The 22969-nt window shown below is 44.0% G+C and overlaps 1 protein-coding gene across 1 annotated transcript in view; it reads left to right on the top strand.

Annotated features, from left to right (window-relative positions):
* The first annotated feature begins 2459 nt into the window (after positions 1–2459).
* Positions 2460–22969, top strand: part of TAMALIN (trafficking regulator and scaffold protein tamalin) — a 37972-nt gene continuing 17462 nt past the window's right edge. The window contains exons 1-2 of the mRNA XM_060764055.2: positions 2460–2643; positions 22796–22845. Coding sequence (XP_060620038.1) covers positions 2476–2643; positions 22796–22845 — 218 coding nt within the window. The 5' untranslated portion in view covers positions 2460–2475. The remainder of the gene's footprint in view (positions 2644–22795; positions 22846–22969) is intronic.

Genomic DNA, 22969 nt, shown 5'->3' with positions numbered 1-22969 from the left:
ATGTGGCAGGGCTCAGGCTGCATTGTAGTAAGTGGCCTGTGGTTGGCTGGACTCCACTTTGTGGCCCCATTTCTTATGGTTGGCTCTGCATCTCGTGTTCATTGCCTTCCAAGTCACCCCGTCTTCTGTGTGCCCAAATGGGAGTCTCTCATTCAGTATCAACCATAGCTTGAGGTTTCAGGTTTGAGCCTGCTACTTTTGGACTCTTACTTGCTGAGGTGTTCCTGTAAGTATCTCTGTATTAATTGATTTAAGGCGTTGGTGTGCTGGTTGAACAGAGGATGGCCCGAAGATGTCACTGCCTTGGTCCTTTCATTGTTGGCTGCTACTTCCCAGCAGATGTCAGGTGGTGCAATGCCAGCTAAAGAGTATAATTCCTCCAGTGGTGTAGGGCGCAAACACCACATGTTAATGCGCCATGCCATGTATAAATATGTGAGGGAAAGTGATAGGGAGGAGGCAGAGGTGGCCCTAGGTAATTTTCAATGGTAAGCAAACAGTATTTTGGCGCCTCCCCCCCCCCCCCCAACCAATCATTGATATAAATTTTCTGTTCATCATGGGAGTTCTGTGTGCCATATTTGGTTCAATTCCATCATTGGTGGAGTTCAGAATGCTCTTTGATTGTAGGTGAACTATTCATCCCAGTAACTACAACTCGCATATGTCAAGGTCTATTTTCCCCCAAGAGCGCCTCAAGAGCGCCCCTGGGCAAAATCAACTATACTGCAAATGCTTACTTTGCGTAATGGGTTGAGCCGCCCCTGGGAGGAGGGAGCAAACTTGTTTTCTGCTGCCCTGGAGACTAGGACGCGGAACAATGGCTTCAAACTACAGGAAAGGAGATTCCACCTCAACATGAGCAAGAACTTCCTGACTGTGAGAACTGTTTAGCAGTGGAACTCTCTGCCCTGGAGTGTAGTGGATGCTCCTTCTTTGGAGGCTTTTAAGCAGAGTCTGGATGGCCATCTGTTGGGGGTGCTTTGAAGGTGATTTTCCTGCTTATTGGCCAAATGGGTTGGACTAGATGGCCCACGAGGTCTCTTCCAACTCTATGATTCTAAAGACTCTATGACTTTACTAGCCGTCCGCTGCAACACATTGCTGTGACCCAGTCTGTGTATATGTTTTGTGTGTGTGTATATGTGTGTGTGTATATTTCTGTATATTTGCATATGTGTGTTTGTGTGTGTGTGTGTATATATATATATATATATATATATGGTTTTGTGCATGTGTAGTAATGTATTTTTAATTGGCTTTTTAAGTCTCTTCTGATGTGTTTTTCGGTATTTTTATGAATGATGGTCACTTGTTGGCCTAATAGGTGTATTGTGTCCAAATTTGGTGTCCATTTGTCCATTGGTTCTTGAGTTATGTTAATCCCACAAACAAACATTACATTGTATTGTCGAAGGCTTTCATGGCTGCAATCACTGGGTTGTTAAAGGTTTTTTTGGGCTATATGGCCATGTTCTAGAGGCATTTTCTCCTGACATTTCGCCTGCATCTATGGCAAGCATCCTCAGAGGTCGTGAGGTGACCTCACTACCTCTGAGGATGCTTGCCATAGATGCAGGTGAAATGTCAGGAGAAAATGCCTCTAAAACATGGTCATATAGCCCAAAAAAACCTACAACAACGCAAACTTTACATTTTTATTTATATAGACGATTCTACAATTCTTGGGAGGAGAGCAATGTCCAATCTTGATAAAATAATGAAGAGTAGAGACATCACACTGGCAACGAAGCAATGGTATTCCCCGTAAGTAACCCATGGATGCAAAAGCTGGACCATAAGGAAGGCTGAGCGAAGGAAGGTAGGCACTTTTGAACTGTGGTGCTGGAGGAAAGTTCTGAGAGTGCCTTGGACCACAAGAAGATCCAACCAGTCCATACTTCAAGAAATAAAGTCCGACTGCTCATTGGACGGAAGAATAGTAGAGGCCAAGATGAAGTTTTTTGGCCTCATCATGAGAAGACAGGAAAGCTTAGAGAAGATAATGATGCTGAGGGAAATGGAAGGAAAAAGGAAGAGGGCAAGGGCAAGATAGATGGATGGCATCCTTGAAGTGACTGGCTTGACCTTGAAGGAGCTGGAGGTGGTGACGGCCAACAGGGAGCTCTGGCGTGGGCTGGTCCATGAGGTCACGAAGAGTAAGGAACGAATGAACAACAACAAAAGGATTCTACATTGTGGAATGGAAGAGAGAGGAGAATTCCTCGAGGGAGGGGCGTGGCTTGTTTGGAGAAGAGGCGTGGCTTGCAGGAAGAGAAGGCGTGGTTTCCATTGACTCCAGAGGCGGCTGAAATGGCAGTGGGCGCGTCTATGCAGATGAGGGGTGGGGCTATGCAGATGAGGGGGCGTGGCCTTGGCAAGGAGGCTCGTCCCCTTCCCTTGTCTTCGCCAGCCTCCCCTCGGAGGAGCCCATCTCGCTCGAAGCCGTCGCCCACCCACCCACCCTGCTCGGCCATGACCCTGCGGAGGCTCCGGAGGCTCCGTCCCGGGCAGCCCGAGGAGGAAGCGGCGGGCTCCGGGAGCATGCCGGGGGCGAGGGGCGTCCTCGGGGGGAGAGCCTCGGAGCTGGAGCTGGAGAAGGCGCTGGCGGCCTCAGGAGGGACCCTGCCCAGAGCCAGGCGGGTGAGTGAAGGGCGGAGACCGAAGGAAGCAGGCAGGGAGGGAAGCCCCCATCCCTCCCTCCTCGTGGCCGTCCCCAGCCCTGCCATGCGGGTCCCAAGGCCGAGTTCTGGGGAACTACTTCGCAGGACTTTCGCCTTGACATGTCTCCTGACCCCCATCCTTCTCTGTCTCCTGGAATCCTCGAGCTGGAAGAGGCACAGTCCCACCTTTTTCTGGCAAAGAACCATCAAAGCCTCCCCGACAGATGGCCATCCAGCCTCTGCTTCGAAGGAGAAAGAGGCTCCTCTATGTCACATCCTCTCAAGCATCTATTCTAGACCCAGCCATGGAAGTCGCAGGATCACCTATGGAAGTGCTTCTCAAACTCTGCTCCTCAAAGTGTTTTGGGCTTCCGCTCCCAGAAATCCCAACCAGCTTACCAGCTGTTAGGAATTGTGGGAACTGAAGTCCAAAACATCTGGAGGAGCACAGTTTGGGAAACTGGCCTGTTTTTTTAAAATGTCAGGAGCAACTTGAGAAACTGCAAGTCGCTTTTAGTGTGAGAGAACTAACAGTCTGCAGGGATGTTGCCCAGGGCACACCCGGATGTTTTACCACCCTGTGGGAGGCTTCTCTCATGTCCCTGCATGGGGAGCTGGAGCTGACAGATGGGAGCTCATCCCGTTCCCTGGATTCAAACGGCCAATCTTTCGGTCAGCAATCCTGCCAGCACAAGGGTTTAACCCATTGTGCCTCTGGGGGCTCCTGGCCTATGGTTTCTAGGACTACATGTATAAGATGATACTTTTTTTTGGTTATTTTTAAGAGAGAGAAAGTAGGGAAACATCAGTGCAAAAGTTAGGAAGAGGTGTCTGTGAGTCTCGATATAAAGGACATTTCAAACGTGTTGTGGTCCAGCTTTGTGTGTTTTGTATTGTCGAAGGCTTTCATGGCCAGAATCACTGGGTTGTAGTAGGTTTTTCTGGGCTATATGTCCATGTTCTAGAGGCATTTTCTCCTGACGTTTCACCTGCATCTGTGGCAAACATCCTTCTCTGAGGATGCTTGCCATAGATGCAGGCAAAACGTCAGGAGAAAATGCCTCTAGAGTCTAGAACATGGCCATATAGCCCGGAAAAACCTACTACAACCCTTTGTGTGTATTTTCTGGGACACACAGTTGAGGGTCAGTTTGGCACTGTCTTGGCTGGAGTGGTTGTTTGTCTTTCTCTTCCACAGCCGTATTATTCCTGACAAAGGCGTGCAAGCCCTTTTGGGTGTGATGCACAAACCCAGCGCTGAATCCCTAACCATTTATCCCCTTAGCAAGCACTTTATATCTTTAAGGGTACTGTATTGTGCAGTTTTCTGTGGGATTCAGTTCTGGGTAAACATACAAAAAGGATTGGGCAGTATTTCAACTTAAAATATAGGGATCAGGTTTAAAGTTGGTCTGCGTGTTGGAAAGTTTCCTCCGTGGGATGCTCGTTTTTGGGACAAGAAAGAATTGTGTATCTCTCAACCCATACTTTGTGGTACTTTCCAGTTCTTTGCTCTGGGTCCATTTTTGGATTCCCTGGAAAAGTTGGTCTGACAGCAAGAAGGGAATCTTCCTATAATTTCAACGAACTTCCTATCAACCCTTTTTCTAAGTGCTTTTAGGAAAGCTGATCAGGCATTTCCTGGGAGCAAGGGATAGCATACTCAGATGTAAACCTTTTTGGGTTACTGTGAAGTTTCTGGGCTGTATGGCCATATTCCAGAAGCATTCTTTCCTGACGTTTCACCCACATCTAAAGTAGGCATCCTCAGAAGTTATGACTTCACAACTTCTGAGGATGCCTGCCATAGATGTGGGTGAAATGTCAGGAGAGAATGCTTCTGGAACATGGCCATACAGCCCAGAAAAGTCACAGCAACCCAGTGGTTCCAGCCATGAAAGCTTTCAATAACATAGGTTACCTTTTTGGCATACAATTCCCCAAATCGTCCAGCTAGCGTGGCCAGGGGATTCTGGGAATTGTGGTCCACAGAAGTAACTTTTCCAGACTCTTTAGGATCTTGAGCATGCCCCTCCTCCCTGCTTTCGAACTGTCACTGGCTTGTTTTTATAATCTTGGCAGACTAGACTGTGCCTTCTAGGAAGTAATCTTTGGGATTTAACTCCTCATAAATTAGTTCAACTTCAGGCTACCATCCTTTTGTGAATTTCCTGTCCAGTTTCCTTCCACACGGCAAGTTGCTGCAGGTAGTTCTATATTATATATCTAATGATAATGAATGCAGTGAAATGACAGAGTTTTAACATCAAATTGTAAAATAAACATGCATAAGCCTTGAGAATGTGTATGCATGTGATAGACCATAATTTCTATTTTAAAAGAGGGATAAAAATGGATAGAGCCATCATTGACAATAGGTTCTGAACTGCTCCCGTGTTACCAGAATGAACAAGGCTTTGTAGAGACCAAACTATTGTTTTATCGTGTCAGAGGCGACTTGAGAATACTGCAAGTCGCTTCTGGTGTGAGAAAATTGGCCATCTGCAAGGAGGTTGTCCAGGTGATGCCCGGATGTGTTACCATCCTGTGGGAGGCTACTCTTGTGTCAGTGCATGGGAAGCTGGGGCTAACACACAAGAGCTCACCCCACTTCCTGGATTTGAACCACCAACCTTCAGATCTTCAGGTCAGCAGTTCAGCCCTTGCGTCACCGTGGCTCCAAACTATTGAAAAGTTCCCTTTGTTTACTGCAGCTCCCAGAATCTCCTTACCAACTGGCTATTGGCTGTGGTGTCTGAGGATATCTGGGAGTTTTCCACTGTTTAGTTTCCAGGCCACTTGTTCCCAACTCCCTCTTGCTTGTAATTTACCCAGATGCTTCTCTTGAGACCTCTGCTCTCTCTCTTTACCAAGAAACTAATCTTCTTGGTTGTCACTTGATCCAACCATCCTCTATTGATTTCATGAATATTAAGTCCATGTGAGAAGTTGCAGAAGGTTGTTCGCCAGGCTTGCTTCTCCAATTCCCGGTTTTCATAGCAAAGAGTTGCAGTTCTTGCTCATTAACCATTTTTTGCTTTCCTTTTTGTCATGGGGTTCAGTCAAAATCCCCTTGATGCAATAGGGTTGCATGGGCTGTATTTATTTATCGGGTGTTGTACTCCCAATTTCTTCCCTGCCTGTGTCCCAAAGGTCGGTGGTTTGAATCCGGGGAGTAGGGTGAGCTCCCATCTGTCAGCTCCAGCTTCCCATGCGGGGACATGAGAGAAGTCTCCCACTGGATGGCATCCCTTGAGCAATGTCCTTGCAGGTGGCCAGTTCTCTCACACCAGAAGCAACTTGCAGTTTCTCAAGTTGTTCCTAACATGAAAAAAAAAGTTGTGTCTTTGGATTAAACATTTCCTATATTGTGTTTATGTTGCTCCAGAATTTCCTTGCTTTTTTACAGGACCACGACACATGACAGGAATTTTTTTACATTTCAAATAAATATCCTTATGTACATTTTAACAAGTCCTGCTGGAATCAGGTACCACCTGCTCATCATCTTGTAAAAGTTTTCTCTAACATAATTTCCTTTAAACCACTAGTCTTATTTTTTTTCCAATTGTTCTACTTCTGTGGTATGACTTACCTTTTGAGCCATTAATGAACTCCACTCCTTGCAGTCCAAAGGTTCCTTGCTTCTACACATGTGTGTCACATTAGGGCTAAGGGTGGCTTTCTTTTGCTCTCCTTAGCTCAGTCAACACTGCTCAATATTTTGCATGAGTTAACCTGTCCTTAGCTGGTCAACAAAATATATTGAGGCTTGCTAATGGCATCTCAATCTGATACCCTCCAAATGTGTTGGACGGCAACTCCCATTTCTCTGGGGATGGGGAAAGCTGTTGTTCTGGAAGGACCAGGTTATGGAAGGCTGCCTAAGACTGTTAGGAACTGGTGGCTCAAATTGAGGAATTTGAGAACTTCAGATATTGTTTGTCTTCAATACACTTAGCTTATACAATCCCTGTCCTATCCGTCTCTGCACACACACACACACACACTTTTTTTCCGTTTGTTTAGCTATTTGAAATAAGGAGCAAACTGTTGATGGTACTGGTAGTCTAAACATTTAGTTTGACCTTGTTTTAGGATTTCCAGGAAAAAAAGTCAAAGCTCTAAGAAAACATGGAGAAATTATTTTAAATATGTATTACTGCTAAATACATGTTAAACCGCTGGGTTGCTGAACTTGCTGGCCAAATGGTCAGCGGTTCGAATCTGGGGAGCAGTGTGACCTCCCACTGTTAGCCCCAGCTTCTGCCAACCCAGTAGTTCAAAAACATGCAAATGTGAGTAGATCAATATGTATGCTCTGGCAGGTAGGTAACGGTGTCCCATACAGTCATGCTGGCCACATGACCTTGGAGATGTCTATGGACAATGCTGGCTCTTCGATTTAGAAATGGAGATGAGCACTAACCCCCAGAGTCGGGCCCAACTAAACAATGTCAGGGGAAACCTTATCCTCTATCTGCCCTTATCTTTTCTTAGTGTATGTGTTTTAATGTTTTCTTCAAACTTTTGTTTGACCGTGGACTGTGTGACACCATTTTTGTGTTGACACCCCTTATCAAACCATGTTCTCTCCCTTTTCCATTTGTGCAACCTGGATTGAAAGCATGCTTAGTGTGTTTGATTCAGTGCGGTGGGAACAGTCCAAGACTGTGTGACTGATGCCTGGCATGCCAAGATTGCCGCTTTCCCATTCACTCCTCTCATACCAAGATGCATCTTTGCGTGTGACTCTTGCTGCTCTAATCCCTGCTCCGCTCTTCCTAGGAAGCCACCCTTTCTTCCTGGCTTCCTAATGTGCTTGGAGCTGCTGCACAAAATGATGCCTCTTCGCTTGTTTTCTCCAAAACATTATTCAAGGTTCATCCTTTTGATCCCTACCCTCTGCTTCCCTATTGTGTAACTCTTGAGGGCCAAGCACTGAGCTAGGCCTATGCCATACTGGTTACAAATTGGGGCATGCTTTTTCTCTTTTACTATATATTCAATGGGGCACTCATTTACAGGTGGTCCCCAAGTTACGAACAAGAAAGGTTCTGTAGGTTTGTTATTAAGTTGAATTTGTTTGTAAGTTGGGGCATGAACATTAAAGTGTTCCTCTATCTAAATATGTATATCTTTTAGCTTTGGCGAGCATAAGGAAAAATTAACACCCTTGTGGTGTTTGTTTTGCTGTCTGTGCCCCTGTTCAAAAGATTTCACCTCACTTTCTGTCCCTGTGAAAATTGGATTTTGAAAAACATGGATTGTTGTGGAAACAAGGATTGGTGAGAAAGCTTCAGTGGAGACCCATTTTCCTCATGAAAGCTCTTTCAGGAGTGAATTTCCCTTCCGAGGAGTAGATTTCTCTCATTTCCTGTTGTCCCAGCCCCGTTCTTAACTATGAGTTATTTGTAAGCCAGATCTTTGTAACTCTGGGGACTGCCGGTATTTCACTCTTTGTGTATATACTTAAAGATTAGTACATTATAAATGTAGATGGTGCACTGGTGCCCCTGTTGATCTAATGTCCGACTTCTTCTTCAACCCTACTGCCCATCTTTCCCATTTTGTATCATCTCAGGAACATTTCCTTTGATGTAGTCCATAGAAGTAGTTTGTTGTTCCTGTGTGCCTTTCAAGGATTCTGACTTATGGTGTCCTTCTCCTAGGGTTTTTATGCTCAAATTTCTTCAGAAAGGGGTTGACATTACCTGCCATCAAAGCTAAGAGAATATGGATTCAACCCTGCTGTGCTATGGACTCTCAAAGTTCGTGTCCAATACTCAGACCATTTTACCACTCCGGCTCTCTGAATATCTATACCTGAATATAAATATGCATGAGAAAATCTTCTGGAAACTCCGGTCAGTTATAGATGTCTGCAAGTGTCCTCTCTTTCTTCTAATGGAGTGGTGAAATGCATACATCCCTTTAGATGTTGACTACAGTTTCCACCAGTTCCATAGCCATTTGTGGGAGGTGGTGGAAATCTCATTCCAGTAACTATCAGTGAGAGAAGTTGCTGACCACTAATTTAAATACTGTATATACTTCTGTATAAGTCTAGACGTTTTATCCACAAAATCAACCCTAAAAAAAAAAATCTAGATTGACATGGGCCAATGTGAGTACTGTACCTTAACATCCTCTAATCTGTGAAAAGCAAAAGTTTAGTCCATCCTGTAAGAACTGACCCCTTTGATTTTGCCATCATGGCACCACTTCTGGCTGTTTTGAATGCCTTTGGGGAAAATGGTTATGGCCAGGAGTGCCGTTGGGTCTTCCCCCTCTCTGTGGATTGACTTATCCACAGATAATTTCAAAATATATATTTTTGACCTCAAAACCTGTCCTTGAAATATACCTAAGGTTGACTTAGGGCCCTTCCACACAGCCCTTTACTTACTTACTTACTTATTTACTTACTTACTGTATTTGTATACTGTCCCTCTCAGCCCTCAGGCAACTTGAGGTGGTTTATAAGGCAAAATTCAATGCCACAAAAGTACACAAATAATTTAAAAACATTAACATAAGTAAAATCATATATTTCAGAATATCATGGCAGAAAATCCCACATTATCTGAGTGTGGACTAAGGACCCTTCCATACAGCCATATAACCTAGAATATCAAGGCAGAAAATCCCAAAATATCTGATTTGAACTGGGTTATCTGAATCCACACTGCCATATATCCCAGTTCAAAGCAGATAATGTGGGATTTTATCCAGCTGTGTAGAAGGGGCCTCAGATAACCTAGGTCAAAGCAGATATTGTGGGATTTTCTGCCTTGATAATCTGGGATATAGGGCTCTGTGGAAGGGCCCTTAGACATCAGCATATATCCCTAAGAGAAAATAATGATGATTTGCCTTTTTCTCAAAGTTCTTAGAAGCAAAACAAGCTGTTGCTTCTAAGGACTCTAAAGTAGGAGACTTTTCACGGCCATCTTTCCTAGCCTGTCAGAAACAATGAAGCCTTGAATAGTCGCCGGCACTCAGCTGCCGAACTGAAGTTTGTGTTTGAGGCAACAGTTGGGGGAAACAAGGACTCATTTCCTGTGCAGCTCTCCGCATCCCATAATAGTACCCTGTGGCTACGGCAGCCTGCTTACTGCACGCAGAGATAACAGCTGTTGAAAGGGACTTCGTCCGCTGTGACTCTTGCAAACAGTGTGCGTCCCCACCACCAGCTACACATTAGTTCCGTCTTCCAGGTGATCTGGAATTAGTTTACCTTCCTTCCCTGGCTTGGAAAGATGGAGGAAGAAAGAGGACGGAGGCCAGTGGGTGCCAGACTGCTGTGACCAAGTGACGTCTGTGTTTCAAAACACCTTGGCTACCATTACATCATTGTGGTTAAGACCAGAAATGACATACATGTAAAGACGCAGAGCAGTTGTGCAAAGGAGAGCCACATGTGCCTAATGCCCTTCTGGTTAGCTGGGCTGGCACAGTTGTTTCCCAACAAAATCTCCCCTGTAGGCTTCAGAAATGTAGGTTGGGAAAAGAACTGCGCTTCCGGACTAGTTTCCTCTTCTAATCTGCCACCGACAGAATGACGTTTAAGTGTTTTTCTGTTCCCAATGAAGTTCTCAGGCCTCCCCCCCCCCCCCCCCCATTTTCTAATGGCTTCAGTACAGTTCAGCCCTTTAGATCCAAGGACCCTGCATCCACAGATTCAGCTCAAAATTTTGGGGGGAGAAATTCCAAAGAGCGAACATTGATTTTGCTATGTGCCTTGGACTATGCCCCCAGTAGCACAGTGGGTTAACACATTGAGCTGCTGAACTTGTTGACCAAAAAGTCGGAAATTCGAATCCGGGGAGCAGTGTGAGCTCCTGCTGTCAGTCCCAGCTTCTGCCAACCTAGCAGTTCAAAAACATGCAAATGTGAGTAGATCAATAGGTACCACTCTGATGGGAAGGTAATAGAGCTCCATGCAGTCGTGCTGGCCACATGACCTTGGAGGTGTCTACGGACAACACCGGCTCTTCGGCTTAGAAATGGAGATGAGCACCAACCCCCAGAGTCGGACACAACTAGACTTAAGTCCAACCAAACCTTGGACTATACTGATGTGTTTGCCATCCTTGCTGTTGCCTTCCACCATTGCATGGATTCCCTGGCTCCTCCTGGTACATGTTTGAATTGTTCTTCATTTTATATCAGTGGTTCCCAACCTGTGGTCCACAAGAACAAAAATATATTCTACTGTCTCACCATTACTACATCATTGCCCCAAAACTACACAACAAACAAGAGCAACTGCTCTTGCAAAACCCTCTTATCGTGCTGGGGCAATGAGGATGTCAGAAGGGGAGAAGCTACAAAAGATTACTACTACCACATCAGCTCTAGATGATTAAATATAGTTTTCTGTGGGCAAGCAGATGGCAACTACTGGATGGGATATGTTCTAGATTGGAAACTTGATCTGATGTGGTCTATCCAATGCAGTTTTCCTTAACAGCACCTTAAATAACCAAACTGAATTTAAAGTTAACCAAAAATGGATTCATAACTCTTTTGGTACTAATGTTGGAGAGAGGTTCCTCGTCAAATGGTCCTTGGTCAAGTGGTCCTTGGTGAAAACAAGGTTGGGAACCACTGATTTATATGAAGGACATCATAGCATCACTCATATCATGGACTCCAGTATCTATGGATTTTGGTACTCGGGAGCGTGTGTGTGTGTGTGTTTATAAGGGGTGTGTGTGTCTTGGAACCATATCCCTGCCAATGCCGAGCTTTCACTGTATTGAGGTGGTGATGATGGATCGCATCTCCCATCAGTGAATAATTGTGGATATTGCAGCCCAGTTTCTGGAAATTTACACCTTTTCCAGGCAACATAAGCTTAATATGAAATATTTATTGCTTTAGAAAGGACATCCCAATGACTTAACTGGAAATTTAAAATTATTGGCCAAGTGAACTGTGGACAAGAGTGATGTTTACACAGCCATGAAGGCCTACTGGGTGATCATCTCTCAGCCTTAGAGAAAGTAAATAGCAAAACATAATGTATAACTGTGGACAATATATAATACGTTGTCCACATTTGACTAAGTTGCATCTCACAATCCCACCCAAACTTCACCTTTCAAACTACACAGTACCCCAAACATTTCCATATTGTCGAAGCTTAAGGTAATGCGCAGGGACACATCCAGCTATTTTCCTGTGGGTCACTCTTCCGCCGCAGGCTTTTACGGGCATGTCCAGGGGTCTTTACAAACTTCTCTGCAGCACAGCTGAGTATAGAAAGATGGTGAGATGCATCCCCATACATTAATGGCTTTCTGACAACATGGAAATGATTGTGTAGTTATAGAGACCACTTAATGTGATGAGCTTATGGAGCAATTTTGGCCAAAAGTTGCAACAAAGGTTTGACCTGTGCAGAGACCATAAAAATGAATTGAGATGGCCTAGGTATGACATATGCCATCATAATTCACAAACACAGTGCCAGAAATTGCTTCCAAGCTCTTTAGATGACTCCTTCATATTTGTTATTTCAAGGAATGTTAATGTTTTAACATTTTATAAAAAATTGCTTTGTAAATAAACCTATGTATATATGCCTTTACTGGCATTCTTGTGTAGTTTTTAATCTATTTTTAATTAGTTGTAAGGTGCACTGAGTCTCATTATTGAGAGAAAGATGGGATATCAATGAATAAAATGATGCTGCTGAGTGATGCTGATGCTGGTGATAAAAACAATGGAGCAAGCTGTATTTAAAAGACTTGCATGCCCTTCTTAAGTGTCGGGTTGGGTTTATATACCAAAGACATAGGGACAGGTGCTGAAATGAAAGGGATGAGAGATAAGGCGCTGGACGCACTTCATTGTGCTCCACTGTGATACTGATCTTTTGGATGCATGGATTGCAAAGGTGCCCTTGTCTGAACACCACTGGCTAGCATTTGCCACACTTTTAAACAGCTTTGATTAACTTTTGTCACTTAGCTACAGCTTGTTCAATTGCTCTGAATATGTAGAGATTCCCCGTTTAGTAACATTTTACCCACCCCCCTTTTTGAGATCCTAATTGGTGCGGTAGATTGGTTGCTGTTCATTTATTTCATTTATAGCTTGCCTTTTCCCCCCAGGCTGGGACTCAAAGCAGCTTACAAGAACTAAAAACGAGGCACACAAACATTTGCATCAATAAAAATATATACAAAAGTTAATGTACTATACAACACACTTATCCACAGGGAATACATTCCTGAATTGATAGAGAAAACAAGAAAATGGATAATAGCAAACTCTTTTGAAATGAATAACTTCTGCTGGCATTAATGGTCAAGCCTCCTTGGAGGACCTAGAAATCCCCCCCCCCCAAAAAAACTTATTTTGTCAGATGTGGCCATAGGTACTGTTCCAGAAGGTATGGGGGGGGGGGGAGGTTGTAATATGTAATTAAATGTTGTAGTTCATTCCATGGTTGTGGCTGATATCGATATAAATGGGGATGTGGATCTTGGGAACTCTGAGCCTACGAACCAACATGAGATTTTAAGTCCTGAAAATGATTAGTCTGTGTCTCCAGCAGTTAATGAAGGTCACGTTCCAGAGAGGTACCAAGATGGTGCAGAAGAGTCGTTCTCTAGGGAAACGGACTCAGAGACTGAAATCCCAGGTGGAGAGAATAATGAGTTGCAAGATAATGAGCTAGTTGATAGGAGACTCAGTTTTCAGAAACTTTGTGCTGCTCAACAGAATCTTCGAAGGTTACAGTGCTTGTTAGAGAAGAGACATATATCAGGAAGTCATGGGAAAAGGCATGATTTCATGTGTCTATTAGAGAGGCTGGGTGGTCAATGTTGGTAATTGAGGTAACAGTTTTTGCCAAGTCCTAGTCAAGCTTTCTGAGGGAATTCTAGTTCCATGTCTTTGCTCCTGTTTCATGCTTCCAAGTTTGAAGGATTCTTCCTGGATTTTTGTATTGGATTCTATGCTGCCTTGTAACTTCCTGATTTTCTTGTATTTCTGTGCTGGATGTCCCGTTGCTTTAGGATTTTGGATTACTCTTGTACCTTGAATCTTGTGGACTATTTTATACATATAGACTTTGAAGTTTTTGCTACAGTGCTTTTTATATATCTTTAATAAACTGCTTTGCTGATTTAACTTGGGCTGGACGGTGGTGGTTAAGTGCAGAGGTGTTTCCTGGCCTGGGGTGCAACATTAAACTATAAATAGCACAAAAACCAATTTTAAAATGCATTTCTCAGAAGCAGGAAATATAACAAGCTTGACAGTTTGTTCTTTCCCTATACACATTGTCATGAAACAAAAGGGACAAAAATCATCTTCACCTGCTGCTAGGTAGATGTGATGGAGCACTAATCTGGCCTCTCTAAGAGAGTAATTCTGAAAATTGGGAATGGCTGGCAGAAAGCTGCTTCTTTCCAGCTGTGGAGAGATGGAGAAAATAGCCTCCACCTGATGATTTTAACACCCAGGCAAAGAAAATCATGTCCTTCAGATAGTCTGGATACAAGCTGAATGGCAATTTGGTGGCTCTGCACCAAAAGCCACCTCTCTACTGACATCTATTTCGATTTCTTCCATAAACTCAGTGAATTAAGCCACATTGCCACTCAATGGGTCTTTCCCCTTTGTCACAACCTGTCAGGTTTTCAATCTGACAGCTTTATTTGGATAGCAAAACAGTTTCCAAAAGCCATCTTGGACAGTCATTTTGTTGGTCTCCGTTACTATCCATAGCTTGACAAATGTGCTTATTGTGTACTGCTGATCTGGAAGTCATAATCCAAATAATAATAATGAAGTAAAAAAGAGCTCTGCTGACTACAGAATACCCCAACTTTGCTTAATAAAGTAAATGAGCATGAAGGCTTTGATTGAAGTCAGTTACAGGGAGACTTAGGGCGTGTTTACCCTATAGAATGAATGTAGTTTGGCACCACCTTAACTGCCATGGCTTGGTTCTATGAAATCATAGGAGTTGTAGTTTTATAAGATTTTTACCCTTCTCTGCCCAAGAGGGTTGGGTCCTTGGCTAACTACAACTCTCAGGATACCATGGCATAGAGCCATGGTGTCAAACCACATTCATTCCACAGCAGGCATGGGCAAACATTGCCCCTCCAAGTGTTTTGGACTTCAACTCCCACAATTCTGGAATTGTGGGAGTTGAAGTCCAAAATACCTGGGGGGGGGGGGAATTTGCCCATGCCTGCTGTAGATGCAGACACAGAGAAAGTGAGAAAGATCAGGGGGAGGAGAGAATGGGGTGCAATTTGGACTCTGCTTTTGGCGTGGAGTGTCCTGTGCAAGAATAGCTTCCCTTGGCCATGGACCTTCAAGCAGAGCGTGGTCTGTGATCTTTTATAAAGCCCTGAAGAATCACAAACCCCATGACAGGAAACGCGGCCCTTTCCTGTTCTTTCTCAATCAGGAGATGAAAAGCCCTGTTTGTTTATAAAAGCACACACTGTTTGTTGGTGGAAGCAGAAAGTGAGTGAGAATATATATGTGAGGGTGTGTGTTAGAGTCAGAGAGAAAGAGAGAGAGAGAATACACACATACACAATTGCACAATAATACAATAGCAAAGACTTATTTCACAGTCAAAACTACTAGGTAAAGGTTTCCCCTTGATATCAAGTCTAGTTGTGTTCAACTCTGAGGGATGGTGCTAATCTCCATTTCTAAGCCGAAGAGCCAGCGTTGCCCATAGACATCTCCAAGGCAGGCATGACTGCATGGAACGCCGTTTTCTTCCCACAGAAGCACTACTTATTGATCTACTCACACTTGTATGTTTTCAAACTGCTAGGTTGACAGAAGCTGGAGCTAACAGTGGAAGCTCACCCCGCTCCCCGGATTCGAACCACCAACCTTTTGGTCAGCAAGTTGAGCAGCTCAGTGGTTTAACCCACTATGCCACCAGGGAGCCCAAAACTACTACACTAGGATTATTTGAATCCTCTTTTATTGTCCTGTCCGCCTTGTATACCCTATGTCTTATTACAGGGATGTCAAACATATTTTCATCGAGGGCCACATCAGCCTTATGGCTGCCTTCAAAGGCCCATTGAATCCATTGACAGAGAATCCGCAGATATAGAGGGCCAACTAAATATATATATTTTTACATAGAGTTTAGTACTCCTTACTTTTTACCCAATTTGGGTCCCCCAATGTTTTTGAATGAAAACTCCCATCACTTTAAGTTATCGGCCATGCAAATTGAAAATAATGGGAATTCCAACCCAACAGCACTTGTGAATTTGAGGTTGAGGAAAGGATAAAGGACATTTTAAAGTCAGACATCATATCCCCAATCCTTGTATTTAAATTTCACTGTCCTGACACAATGGAACAAGATGTAGCCTTCCAGATGTTACTATATCAGAGCTCCCATCAGCTCTAGTCATGATGTCTAATGATAAAGAAAACAGGAGTTGTTGTCCAGCATCTGGAGGGCTACATAAACGGACACGATGGGCCAGATTCAACCCACAGGCCTTGAGTTTGACACCTGTGTCCTGTTTGAACAAAGTGAGACATGAAGTCATGCATGCCTTTCACACCTAAGTGATTCTACCACTAGTACTTTCCCCAGCTGTAGTTTCCTTATTTATACCCAGCTACTCACTACAGTGTTCCCTCACTTATCGCGGGTGTTACGTTCCAGGAATACCCACAAAAAGTGAAAATCCAAGAAGTAGGGATGCTATGTATATATATCTTTACAATCTCACATCAGCAAGCAGCATCTCAAGCAGCTGCTGCACAAGCCCTACTTTCATTTTTGGTGTCTATTCATCCACTGAGTAAATACGCTATTTATTGTAAATTGTAATTTTTTATGATTTATAATATTTTAGTGTTAGAATTAATACTTTTTAAAATATATTTTTATACATTATGTGATTTTTAAACCGTGAAACAGCGAGTCTGCGAAAAGCGAACTGCAAAGTAGTGCGGGAATACTGTAAATATTCTAAATATCTGTTTCCATCTAATCTTGGATGCTAAATAGGGTCTGCCCTGGTTAGTACTTGGATGGGAGACAGCCAGTGCTCTATTTCCATGGAAGGAACTAACCTCTATTTCAACAGAAGGTCCTATTTCAGTGGAAGGAACTAGCTGAACCACTTCTGATGAATCCTTGCTGAAGAAAACCTTATGAGATTCATGGAGCTACCGCTCAATTGAGAGATGACTTGAAGGCACACAAATATGCACACATATACCTTCCTGGAAGGACATCCCCCATCCTCAACCCAGGAGACGGCTCCTTGGTCTCATTGTTGCTATCTCTATGGACAGCACATGTTTGCTTCGAAATCTGTGTTTAATTACTGTTGGAGACAGCCATCTCTACAGACCCACCACTGCTCTTTTGCCTCTTTTAAGGCCCAAGGACTGAGGCAACGGGTGGGGGAGGACAGGGGAGTAATTGAGTTTTACTGTAATCCTAAGCAGTGGCGGGTCTCCTCCTTCAGCCAGCTGCCGTGTGGAGCTGCCCCTGTCCTTGCCGCTTGGCTCAGAGAAGCCTCTTGGCCAAGAATCCTGTATTTATTCCCGAGAGGCTCTTCCCTCCAAGGACTTGGTGCGATAAAGACTCCCTTAGCCACAACTATCTGGTCCCTTGGCTCCAGTTTGAACTACAAAGAGGTTTGTTGTTTACACAGATGGTATACGTGGCATATTTTCTGTTTCCCATCTTCACTTGCACACATGCACACTATCAGGCTTTTTCCTTCTCCCTATACACATGTGTATATGTGTGTCTAGGAAGAAAGGAGGCTGTCACGCAGGGGCTGCCACTTTGAAAACTTAGACATAACTATTCACCCTTTCATGGCTGGGAATGTCAGCACGGGCTGCTTGTCAGGCAGTGAACTAACCTCCACTGAAATATCCTTTTCTATACAACCATTATTGGTACAGGAGCTGCCACCAGTTTTCCCAATTACAAACCCATCTGAGGCTTCTTTCAGGCCACCAGCACAGCCGTGGGCAAGGAATTATGGAAATACCTGATGGTGCAGTGGGTTAAACCACTGAGCTAACTGCTAACTGAAAGGTCGGTGGTTCAGATCTGCAGAGCAGGGTGAGCTCCTGCTGTTAACCCCAGCTTCTGCCAAACTAGCAGTTTGAAAACATGTGGATGTGAGTGGATCAATAGGTACCACTTCAGCGGGAAGGTAACAGCACTCCATGCAGTCATGCTGGCCACATGACCTTGGAGGTGTCTATGGACAACGCCGGCTCTTCGGCTTAGAAATGGAAATGGGCGCCACCCACCAGAGACAGACATGACTAGACTTAATGTTAAGGATAAACTTTTACCTTTACTTTTGCCTAAATCATAGAATCATAGAATCAAAGTGTTGGAAGAGACCTCATGGGCCATCCAGTCCAACCCCCTGCCAAGAAGCAGGAATATTGCATTCAAATCACCCCTGACAAATGGCCATCCAGCCTCTGCTTAAAAGCTTCCAAAGAAGGAGCCTCCACCACACTCCGGGGCAGAGAGTTCCACTGCTGAACGGCTCTCACAGTCAGGAAGTTCTTCCTAATGTTCAGATGGAATCTCCTCTCTTGTAGTTTGAAGCCATTGCTCCGCGTCCTAGTCTCCAAGGAAGCAGAAAACAAGCTTGCTCCCTCCTCCCTGTGGCTTCCTCTCACATATTTATACATGGCTATCATATCTCCTCTCAGCCTTCTCTTCTTCAGACTAAACATGCCCAGTTCCCTAAGCCGCTCCTCATAGGGCTTGTTCGCCAGACCCTTGATCATTTTAGACGCCCTCCTCTGGACACATCCCAGCTTGTCAATATCTCTCTTGAATTGTGGTGCCCAGAACTGGACACAATATTCCAGATGTGGTCTAACCAAAGCAGAATAGAGGGGTAGCATTACTTCCTTAGATCTAGACACTATGCTCCTATTGATGCAGGCCAAAATCCCATTGGCTTTTTTTGCCACCACATCACATTGTTGGCTCATGTTTAACTTGTTGTCCACGAGGACTCCAAGATCTTTTTCACACGTACTGCTCTCGAGCCAGGCGTCACCCATTCTGTATCTTTGCATTTCATTTTTTTCTGCCAAAGTGGAGTATCATCTAGGGCACTTGTATAAATTGGGTAAAAAGTAAAGCACACCAATTATCATGTTAAAAAATTATAGTTGGCCCTTTGTAATTGCCCTTTGGAGGCAACCAGGCTGTGGTGCAGCTAGTTAGTAGCCAGCTGCATTAAATCACTACTGACCAAGAGGTCTTGAATTCGAAGCCAACCCAGGTCGGAATAAGCTCCTGACCACTAATAGTCTAGCTTGCTGTTGACCTATGCAGCCCAAAAAACAGTTGCATCTGTCAAGTAGGAAATTTAGGTACCGCTTTAAGTGTGCAGAAGAATGAGGAAGTACTCCATCAAAGGACTGGTGTCACAAGTGGCTGGAATGTTAAATTGCCTCTGTGTCTGTCAATATATGTTGTATGTCTAAATGGCATTGAATGTTTGCCATGTATATATGCATTGTAATCCACCCTGAGTCCCCTGCAGGGTGAGAAGAGCGGAATATACATACTGTAAATAAATAAATGAATAAATAAACGACATGGCCCTCGATGAAAATGAGTTTGACACCCCTGATCCAGAGCTTCAAAGGTTTTGCACCCATAGCATATATTTTTCCAGGAATGGTTAACTAACTCTTCAGCATTGTTGTAAATTACTGGTTGAGACCCTCCTTTTTAAAAACCCATACTTCTCTGACAGCCCCAGTGGAGTTCTGCCTACTGAAATGGTGTTTGAGAGGCCACTGAAGTATTGTGTCTGTGGGGGAAGCTGCCACTGAGCTGACAGTCTGCAGTCTAAGCCTGGAGGTCATTTTAGGCTGGAGAGAGGGGGCCAAGAGGAGGGAGGCGGGGGCCCTGTGCTCAGATGGCGGCCCTGGCTGGCGTGCCGAGGCGTTTGCATCCGTGCAGAACATATGTTTGCCTTCAAACATAATTCCAATCGCATGTGTGGCTGTTTAATAGAAACCTGCTGCCTTGTCTCTGGGCTGCTCCCTGGGCCAAGTCAGGGAGTTCAACCAGCGACTAAAGACTCAGGACGTTTGCACGCTTGCGCAGCTTGGAAAAGTTAATAAAAGACGGAACATTGTCGTTAACCAACTGCCGGGCCATTTGTGACTTGGCCAAGATGTCTGACATTCTTAATGCTAAATGTGAACTGGAATGAATGTGGGGCCGCCGCCCACCTCCCGAGGGCGGTTGGATATATTTATGCTAATTGGCTAATTGATCCTCTCAACCTCCGTGCGCTGGGTGTGCCGTTTTGCTCAAATATCCAACAATGGAAGGGTTTGTCTGTTAAGGGGCTCGGGTGGTGGGTTTTATTTAAAAATTGGACTTTGGGATAAAACAGGCTTTCTCTCCCCAGGAATTCTCATTTCCCCGTGGCATCAAGCCATGTGGCTTTAAAAGCCTGCAGTGTTCAGAATCTGACTTTCCATTTGCATGCTTGACATCAAAAACTGGTGGTGGGCACAAGATCCCCTTTCTCCCTTGTTTGTAGTCTTGCCGGTTGAAACAGTTGACAAGGTTGGGGAGAGATCCAAGGAAAACCACCTTAGATGCCCAGGTTTCTGCTCAAATGTTAGTAAGGTGCTAAGTTGATTATAGTTATTAGTTTCTGAGTTTCTTCCAAATAGCTCAAGGTAGCTTACATAGCTTTTCTCCTCACAACGGTAAGGAAGGCTGAGAGAGACTGGCCAAAGATCACTTAGTTTAATAGCAACTTGAACCTTGAGCTCCTGGTTTGTTTGTTTATTTATTTCATGTCAAAAGCATTGCATAAATAGTAAAGGTAAAGGTTTTCCCCTGACATTAAGTCCAGTCGTGTCCAACTCTCGGGTGTGATGCTCATCTCCATTTCTAAGCCGAAGAGACACCCCCAAGGTCATGGGGCCAGCATGACTGCATGGAGCGCTGTTACCTTCCCACCGGAGCAGTACCTATTGATCTATTTGCATTTGCATTTTTTCGAACTGCTAGGTTGGCAGAAGCTGGGGTTGACAGCAGAAGGTTATGTCTCTCCCCAGATTCGAACCTGCAACCTTTCAGTCAACAAGTTTAGCAGCTCAGTGGTTTAACCCACTGCGCCACTGGTGGCTCCTATTGCATAAATAGATAAGTCTAAAACTGATAACTTTAGCTTTAAACAGTTCTTCCTCTTTGCATGAGGCAGGGCATTGCAGACAAGCATACAGATGCTGAGTTGTGTGTTCTGCTCCACAGTCACACAAGATGGAGGATTCTTCTAGACAGAGCTATTTTTCAGGTTGTATTTTGATCTGCCAACTCCACTACTGAATCTGTTCAGGGACTTCCAAATTGCCCATTCTTGGTTTACCCTTGTGGGGGCCATCCAGTTGGAATTGCCTGATTTTGCCACCCACAGGGATACTCTTGCTCTTGCTGGAGGAACATTTAGAGGATTGGTGATTCTCATGAAGCTTCCTTGATTTAAGTCTACTGGGAAGAGGGTGATAGTTATATAGTGGGTGGCTTTCACAGTGTTCAACCTTATTTTTCTCGCAATTGGCAACAACTTCCTATTGCACATCAGGGAGGGGATATACCAGCTAGCTTATAAAGTCTATCAACAGGAGTAGGTTTAAGACACCCTGTGATTATTTCTTTATTTATTTACGAAATTTATATGCTGCCCTTCTGACCCCGAAGGGGACTAAGAGCGGCTTACAAGATATATATACATACAATATATTATATTATTAGCATAGCACAATATCAGTATTCTATATTACTATATTGTACTATATAATTTTATTGTAATATTATTAGTAATATTACATGTAATATAAAATATATACTTAAAATGTATTATTATTTGTATTGTATTACATTATTCTACTTGTATTAGATTATTCTACATGTCTGGAAGGTCCCTCAGTTGGGACTAGGATCTTGATCTCTTAATTTTGATCTTACCGTAAACACTACAGTACACTGTTTTTCAGAGTTGTCCTAAAGAATTTGGGGAGACAGCACTGGAAACAAAACAAGCAAAGCCCGGAGAGAAACAAAGCTCTCATGGTCCCTAGTGTTTTTGCATCTCTTCAGCCCAAGGAAGGAAGCAAAACGCTAACCCTAATTGGCAGTAAAAAGCAGCGTAAATGATCAATGAATACAAGCACTGTAGTTTAGACTCTTTTCTGCAGGCAAAAATAGACCAGGCACCATTCACATGTTCAGCAATAGCCTGAGTGGTTTCTGGAAGACCAGTATAGTAGGCACATTGGTACTGGTCCACACTGGGCATACACTGCTTTCTTCAGTGTATTGAAAGGAAAGCTTCAGTTGGTGTAAATGTGAGTCTCTTCTCCTAATGCAGATTCTAGGCACAGGGAGCCCAATCTTGATGAGGACTATGGACCAGCAGGTTGAGGAGTGAGTCAAAGTACTGCTATACACAGATTCCCCATCGAGATTCCTCCCGACCTTATTCTGGCATTTTAGGAGATTAAGAACACACTGTGTGGTGCACACAACTCTGATATGGAGAAGTGGCGTAATAAGAAGTAGTATTTGAATAGCATGGTTTGACTCTTCAGAGCATTAAGTAGGAGTTACCTCTGTACCCTTTACTTCCAATTAAGGTAGGCAAAAGTTGTCCCAATGCAGCATTGTTCCTGTGGGGTAACTTATTGAGAGAGGAGATGCAATGTCAGTCAAGCCTCCCTTCATCCCTTTGCTCTGCATTCTCCCCTGTTTTAGTCTGCCTTAAGAGCTTGCACAATAGCACAATAGCCTTGCCTACTGTCTGCCTTAAAAAAAAAAACAACGCTCAGAAAACAAAACAAAACATCTCTTCTGAAGAGCCAGAGGGGTGACAAAAGGGGGCGTATGTAAGAGGGGTTTCATATGCAAGTGTGTTCCACGTGAATTTATTTTGTGCCATTTCCTTGGCTTTAAAGCAATGCGATGGGTCTCCTTGTGCTCCTCATGTGTGTCTGTGGAAGGGCTCTGGGGCACGTTTCATTCCTTGTTCCCGATTAATTGTATGTTTTCTTCTTCTTTTCTTTTGCTGTCATTCCCTCAGGGCTCGGGATTGAAGTGGAAGTCTCTCAGCCAGTCGCCTGAGCAGCACAGGTAACTAACTGCCTTTGTCTCTTTCTGCTCACTGGAGAAATTCAGCCGAATCAGCAGCTTCTGTCCTGACCGCTAAACAGACTCTGATGCTTCTGAACTGTAGTCAGGCTGCTTCATGGAGCTT

This window comes from Anolis sagrei, chromosome 2, assembly GCF_037176765.1.
Source record: "Anolis sagrei isolate rAnoSag1 chromosome 2, rAnoSag1.mat, whole genome shotgun sequence".
NCBI classification, from domain to species: Eukaryota; Metazoa; Chordata; class Lepidosauria; order Squamata; family Dactyloidae; genus Anolis; species Anolis sagrei.
This window is presented reverse-complemented; position numbering and strand designations above follow the sequence as displayed.